This window comes from Aplysia californica, unplaced genomic scaffold, assembly GCF_000002075.1.
Source record: "Aplysia californica isolate F4 #8 unplaced genomic scaffold, AplCal3.0 scaffold00534, whole genome shotgun sequence".
NCBI classification, from domain to species: Eukaryota; Metazoa; Mollusca; class Gastropoda; order Aplysiida; family Aplysiidae; genus Aplysia; species Aplysia californica.
In genome coordinates this window covers 78,313-86,146 of record NW_004797804.1, presented here as the reverse complement: position 1 = coordinate 86,146, position 7,834 = coordinate 78,313, and the positions used below count along the sequence as shown (strand labels likewise).

General features: G+C 38.9%; 1 protein-coding gene across 1 annotated transcript in view; it reads left to right on the top strand.

Annotated features, from left to right (window-relative positions):
* Positions 1 to 52: 52 nt before the first annotated feature.
* LOC101850276 (DNA annealing helicase and endonuclease ZRANB3) overlaps positions 53 to 7,834 on the top strand; it is a 34,750-nt gene continuing 26,968 nt past the window's right edge. The window contains exons 1-5 of the mRNA XM_005106449.3: positions 53 to 906; positions 2,739 to 2,757; positions 4,042 to 4,220; positions 6,499 to 6,733; positions 7,564 to 7,682. Coding sequence (XP_005106506.1) covers positions 665 to 906; positions 2,739 to 2,757; positions 4,042 to 4,220; positions 6,499 to 6,733; positions 7,564 to 7,682 — 794 coding nt within the window. The 5' untranslated portion in view covers positions 53 to 664. The remainder of the gene's footprint in view (positions 907 to 2,738; positions 2,758 to 4,041; positions 4,221 to 6,498; positions 6,734 to 7,563; positions 7,683 to 7,834) is intronic.

Here is a 7,834-nt window from a genome sequence, read left to right as displayed (position 1 = left end):
CCTCTCTCTATTTTTCTCTGTCTCTGTCTGTCTTTCTCTCCCCCACCTCTCTCTCCCTCTCTCTTTCTCTCTTTCTGTCTCTCTCTCTCACACACACACACACACAGTCCGCAGACAAAATTGTACTCTTTCAACTCGAGAGCGCTAGAACGTTTGTTTACACTCGTATATCACGGGCCGTCACGCGCTAACACAAGGTCGTGCCCAAGTCTCACTCGGACGCGAGATAGGGCAATTGAAACATCTTGTTAGGCGTGTACATTTTTGTCATATCCTAATGCGTTGTTGGGTAATTGAGAGTTTATCGTTTTCCCTTACACTGGCGAGCTCTGAGCCAGAGCTCAGTGTAAGGGAAAACGACGAATGGTTGGTCGGTTAAGGATCACTGCTTCGTTTTCCTTCATCTCATGGGATGGAACGCTTAAAGCAGGCCAAAGTATTAAATATACGTCACTGTCGTCAATGACTAAAACCAGCTTACTTAAACCGGCAGTGGACGCTCCGTCTAAATGAAGCTTGAGTGCCGTGAACGTAGCCTCAATAGCACCTGCAAAATTGCATTCAGGGCGCTGTGAACGTAGCCACTGCAAAGTTTGTAAACCTTAGAGATAATCTAGATTCTAATCCAGTGTCACTCAATGAAGATTGCAAAATAATTCTCAGCATGAAGAAAGCAATGGACCCTTCATCATGTGGCCCTGTTCATCATAATAATGATGATAATGTGGAAGATCAACTTCTGGAACCTGATCCCCCACCATTATCTCAACCTCAAGTGCAAGAGCAAGGGGAAAAGGATTGTTATGCAGACTGCCCTATCCTGAAAAAGCTACCTACTAAGCTTTTCAAAAGACTTCTACCTTTTCAAAAGAGAGGGGTTCAATTTGCTGTACAGAAGGAAGGAAAGTAAGTGTCGTGAGTTGTCAGATTTTGTTAAATTCAGCCCCAGCTGAAAGTTTAGATTAGATCTAGGCCTACTATTACTATGATACAATGTAGGCTAATGTGTAGAGTAAATTACAAGTGTAGAACAGATGCCCTTTTCAGGTGGTTATAATTTATTTTTGTGATTCAGCATGCATTCATGATCAGTTAAGGTCAGATCAGAGGTACAATCTGATCACACAGTGGCACCAGCTATTGCATTGCACATCAATGTTATATATCAACGTGCTTTACTTACTTTTTAAACCAGGAAATCCATGGCACCATACTACTAGACTAAGTAGTAGTAGTAGTAGTCTAAAAAAAAAGAGCCTGCTACTTTCCACATGCGAACAAGTCGTAAGATCTGACCCCGCTAGCATAATAACAGAATAGTTGTTATTATGTAGCCTTCTGATTCATTTCATTGGCTGTTGCAGCCGCCACGATTTTATCAAACTGAACCCAATCATGACCTAGAAATTTGGAGGATTTGGTCAAAATAGCTTAGCCATAGAGATGATCTGCCACCCTATGGCGTAACAGTAGGCTAAAGGTGATTTACATCACATTCGCAGTGAAGAATCAGTTGTTAAGATTAGCGTTGGCTACACACACGTGTTGTTGTTTTTTTTAGTAAGTTGTATTTTATGACGCTCGCAACCGCATTTATTTAGACAAGGTCATCTGAGCGTGCGGGACACATTAAATATTTTCAGTTGGTAGCCTGAAATTTAGAATTTTGCCAGAGTGGTAGCCGAAGCCTACTCATATTATAGATGGATTTTGGACCTCCAAAGGATCTTTAATGTGCACAACCTGCATGCGAGACTTTTGAGATTTTTTGCTCTTATAAAAGATCTTGTATGTCCTGAGATCAGGGGTGAGGCTGAAAGACAGCAGCAGTTAGAGGGAGCCAAAGTGAAAGAGAAACAGTTTTAAATATTGCAGAAAGAGTCAGAGGGCCAGAAAATCGGGTAAAGGAGGTGACGGGGTGGGGGAAGAAAGTGGAGATGAAAGCAGACGACAGAACATTGTTCGAGAGCAGGAAAGAAGGTGAAAGGAGCACATTTTTAAAGAAAATTTTCCGTTGCTGAACCTATTGAATGAGAAGCGAACACCGTAACCTCTCGACCACGAGAGCCCCCATGTTGTGTTCATATTCATTCCTTTCATTTGAACTTGAAACTGTGTGTACATGATGCTCGTACTGTGTTCTTGAATCACACTATACTCTTGAAAGGACATTGAGAGACATTATAATAATGTTTTACAAGATTGTTCAAAGCTGCGACTCATTTGGTATGATGCCATCTATTTTGGTACTTTGTGTCGGTCACAGAAACAGATGAAAGCACCCTGGTGGATTTTTTTTCCAAGATAATCGCGATCGATTATTTCTACTGTCTTGTTTTGTTCATGGGCCTCAATATTCCGCCATTTAGCGGATTTCCACTACTGCCATTTCCTCTGCTAAACTGTTGAGGAACAGTCACCGGCAAAGAGAGTTGCTGGGAGGGGCACTTCCCATTCCCAGTTATGTTCTACCACTTTCTGTACCTATAAAATCAAGATTATAAATATTTGGTAAGTGATTCTTTTACTTGATATTATCTTCCAAACCCTCAAATAGGTATGACATAACCTTGCTTTGATATATTGATGATTTTTATTTCAGCATTCTAGGTTTAAGCAGTATAATAATAATGGGTGTATTGTGAAAATGGTCTTCTGTCGCGATCGCCCTGAAAGTTCCTCCTGTTTTAAAATTCTGAGTTGAGACCCATGTTTGTAATTTCAATTTTTTTCACCAGGTTTCTTCTTGCCGATGAGGTAAGTCACTAGAGATATAGAATTTATTCAGATGTTACTTTCAATCAGTAGCCTCCTCTTTTTTTATTTTTTTTTTATTATGTGAAATGGATGAAAATTAGCTAATGGGACGAAATACCCAATATTCTCAGACTGGGAGAAAAATGGAGAGAATGAGATATTAGTCTAGCCACTGCTCTGACCAGTTTTAGACTTGATATTTGATTTCAACCATTTTCCTTATTTCTTTTTTAAATGCGTTTTTATCTTCAGCTCTCTGGTTATACCATTTCAAACTTTTTCCTTATTTTATTGATAGAAATACAGTTTTTTAAATATTTTTTTGTCCAAGATGTCCACTTAAGACAACCACTAATGTTAGATAGAGCAACCTTCAGAAAAGTATCATGATTGAATGACATATTCTTTAGTATCATATAAATTAAGGGAATGTCCAGAATGTTTTTTTATAATCTGTTTTAGTTTACTAATTTATTTTATAATGTGCTAATATACTGTTAGGCTAGTAGAACTCTGAGACTAGCTCCTTAGTAATTAGTCGACTATGCCACAGCATCGTATTGTTATATTGCTTATTTTCTCTTGTTCTAATTTTGTACAATTCTTCTTGAATTTCGTATGGAACCATCAAGCAGTTTAAGATAGTATTATGGTTTTGTTGGAAGATGTTATTCTGTAGATATATGTAATGTTCTTTGCTACACATTGTGGTAGTCGTTGGTACTATTCAACATTTTTCAAAAGGCCCTCCACAACATTCTATTTCCGTCATTACTCTGTCCCTGTCCTGCTCCTTTTTTGTATGATGAGGGATCATGGCTTTATAATTTTCAAGCTGGGAATATGAAAAGTTTGCCATCTAGAATGCTGACATTTGCAGATGTATAAAGGTAAAAGGTTCTGTACCCTGCTTCAGATGAAAGGATTTTATACAGAGATTTTAGCTGCTCATTCCTGTTCTAATGGCATCAATAGTCTAGTGGTGAGGCTACCAGACTCGTAGTCATGAGGTTGTGGGTTCGGAGGCTTGAGCCTCAGGCGCAGCATTGTGTCCCTGGGAAATGCAGTTCCCACAAATTTTCTTCACTTCACCCAGGTGTGAATGGGTATCCGGCCGTAGACAGCAAAAGATCTTGTCAGTATGTTTGTTTCAGAATGCTATCAGGTCTGCTGGAGTAATGATATAGATTGTAAAGCGCATAGAACTTGCTGTTGGGCGGGGATACAAATGCTATCTGTAGTATTATTATTATTATTAATAATGCCAATTTTGTCTGTTTCTAGATGGGTTTGGGGAAGACTCTGCAGGCAATATCTGTGGCGCTGATGTACAGAAGCGAATGGCCAGTGCTCATTATCGTGCCGTCTTCTCTCAAGTTTTGCTGGATTGAGGAGCTGGAAAAATGGATGCCGGATATTCTGCCAAAGGACATTAACCTTGTTCACACAGGAACAGATGCCAGGTCTGTTTGTCTTTCAACTGTTCATTTTCCTGAAACTTTGATAGTTTTGTTTCCTGCAGGACAATTTATTATGTTCCACTATTTTATACATTGTACTGTACGTTCAACTAATAGTAGTAGTGGTGACCACTGTAAAGAACTATGTGCTTGTGGAGTTTTTATGAAACTTTAAAGGCATGTCTTATGAGGTGCAAACCATATAATCATTCAGAATAGTTATTGAACATTTTCTGTTTTTCACTGATTTAGACAAAAGAAATGATCAATCTTTATTACCTTCCTTTACCTTTCAGAAAAAATTGGTTTGAAAGGGTGTTTTTTCCGTCCCAGTCTAAAATTGCTTACAGTGTTACGCGAAGATACAATGTCATCTGAGACCAGCTCCATTTAGAGATGAGCTTTGTGGGTTCTTTGAGATGTTCTATAGTCATGTTGATGAAATAAGGACATAATAATTATAACAATAATAAATGACATATTTATGTAACGTTCAACCCCGATTAAAGTACACAGGCTCTGAGTGCTTTACAATATACAATGCAATGTACAACAGTAACATAAAACGTGGTCTGACTGAAAGAAAATCACTCCAAATATTCATCTTTTTAATTTAAAAACAGGAATGGCTTTAGCTGACATGTTTGAACGAATCAAAAGATTTGATCTCGCAAAGTACTAATTGGCAAAGCATTCCAGATCTTGGGGCCTTGATATTCAAATGCCCTTTCACCCATTGTTTTAAGTTTCATAGATGGTAAAAGAAATTTCTTTCTGTTAGCTGATGACCTTAATCTGCGAATTGGAATGTACAGTCTTAACAGATTTGATAAATATGATGGTATGGTGCATTATCATTCAAGCATTTGTGACATTCGGTGGCCAACTTGTACACAATTCTTTTCTCAACAGGAAGCCTATGCAATGTCTGTAAACGACGTTAAGTAGAGTCTGGCTTTCTTTTCCGTTAAACTAAACATGCAGCATTGTTTTGGACAGTTTTAAGTCTTTTAACTTTCTCCAGTGATATTCCTGATAACAATGGGTTACAATAATCGAGTCTTGATAAAATTAAGCTAGTTACTAGTAAAGCAGTATACTTAGTATTGATAAGATGACGTATCTAACTAATTTTTCTTATTTCTAATACATGCAGCTGATCAGATGATTTACCTCAGCTGACATTGACAAACTGGAATCAGAATAGATGCCAAGATTCTTAACTTGTTTTCCTGAGATGAATGATTAGAGATCTGTAGTAATCCTCTCCTTCTTTTTCTGTAAATAGTTGTACAGTGAAACTCAGATATATAACGAAGTCGTCATGCCTGACCTTTAATTTAATTGAATCCGAGTGTTTGTTATTGCAATGTGAGTGTAGCAACTTGCATTACAATGAAGGGCCTACCATTCAGCAACATTTATTTCCACAGGCCAGCAGGCAATTCATTTCGTAGATCTAGACCTTTTTCTAAGCTTGCCTTTCATTGGGGGGAGGGGGGGGGGTAATGACTGTGAGGCATCTGTATCTCTGCCTACGTCCTTCTCCCTATCCCTTCAGGCACATGCACCAACAGCGTCATGTGTGCTTGCCCCCTGTCTAATCTCCCTCGACCCTGACACACGCTAACACACGTCATGCAGCACAGGCATGTCACAATGCACATGTTGGTATGACAGGGAGCTTCTGATTGGTCGGATTTAAGATGTATGCAACAGTTAGGCCAAGCATGCAATGATCCACTGTGCATATATGATTGATGGTCTCTTGGAATAGATTAGATAGGGTTTATTGCCGGAGAAAAATGAGCAAAGTTTGCACATTTGTGGGTTAATTGAATCCGAGTTATTTTGTTGGTTTTAACATGTAATATTAGCAGGAAATCTGTTTCCCTTCATTGAATCTGAGTTCATTGTATCTGAGTTTCACTGCATGTGTTTTATCTTCCATTAACTCAATTTAGATTGTAAAGGAAATGGGCTGTTTGGACCCTTCCGGTCAGAGCCAACCCAAGCGGTGTGGGATGCATCTCAGCAGAGGGACAGAGAGATACCGGATTATAATATATATACTTTCTCATTGTAGGAATTAGTCATATATGTTTTTGCACCCATGGTAATGAACTTAATCTTTTCATCATAGATATGTGTCTGCTCATTTTACCTCTTTTCAGGGTTACTGATACTTTAATCTGTTCTAAACGGAATGTGGTCTTTTTTTGTTGTGTCTCTTTATAGACAACAACTGAATTGTACGAACAGTTGTGCCTGTTCTTTTCAGTGGCATAGCTGACTCCTTGATCACCATAATAACCTATGGCCTGCTTCGACACCCGTCGAGCACAGTCCTCAGAGAGGCCGTTACCGCTCGCAAGTTCAAGGTCATTATTTGTGATGAGTCGCATTGTCTTAGAAATACAAAGACACTGTCTTACAAGACTGTCGTCCCCTTGATCAAGGCGGCCAAGAGGAGAATTTTACTGTCTGGCACGCCAGCTCTGGCCAGGCCGGTGGAGGTCAGTATGTGTGTGCATGAAGGCAGGTACCAAAAACATGGGTAGAAGTAAAGTATAGTCCCCCCCCCCCCCGGTTTTTCCCTTTCCAACTTACTTGACTTAGTGGGCAGATACTGGGTCACAGTGGGGTTGCCGCTGCATCTTATGGGAACAGTTGTTATTGCTGTATGTGAAAGGGAGAGGGGGTGTAGCTTTACTTCAACCATAGTTTGCAATACGGCTTTTGGATGAGACTGCTACTTCATCAATAACTGCAAATCTGTAGTAAGTTACAAAATTAAGAGAGTGAATGGGAAAGGCTGACTGTGTTAGCCTGATGGTGTCCATTTTATTGTCGTGGCTGGGGATAAACAAAAATGGTTGCTGTGTGTCTGTATTATTCCTTTGCTTACGTGGTGAGGAGATTGATAGGGGTATCACTTTTCTGAAAGTCACCTGTATTTCAGAAATGAGGAAAATTCCAGATTTATAGCATCTAGTATAATTTGTTAGGATAAATCTTTTTTGTTTGTGGTAATGACTGTCTTTTTGGGTGCAATCTTGTATGATCTAAACACCCTTTTACTGCCACTATAGAATCTCCGGCATTGTTTCTGACCTCTTAGCCAGCTTGCCATTTATTGTGGTTTATTATGGTTTTCTGAGGTTTCTACAAATCGCATATGTTTTAAGGATAATGTTTGAAAGGTTTCATATACATATATCTACCACATTTTGTGATATTTAGACTTTAGAGAGGTATGTAATTTTATTTATTTTTTTATTTTTTTTTTTGGTTTTGAGTTTAACATCTATTGTTGACTAAACACACACTTTTTCTGTTTCTGTAGCTGTTTCCTCAAATTGATGCCATTTGTCCTGGAAAATTTGGCACATTTTGGCAGTTCACAGAGCGCTACTGTGATGCTCATATGGTGTATTATGGGAAAGTCCGACAAAGGAAGGTTGAGTAAGTAGCTCCTTTGGAAGATGGGTTTTTTTCAGTGTTTAGTACTTTGCTAAACTTCTAAACTTTACTGTACAAGCTGCTACTGCAGTCTGTAGCATAATGAAGAGACTTTTTACCTTCGTTAGAAAAAAATGTCCCCCCCCCCCCCCCCC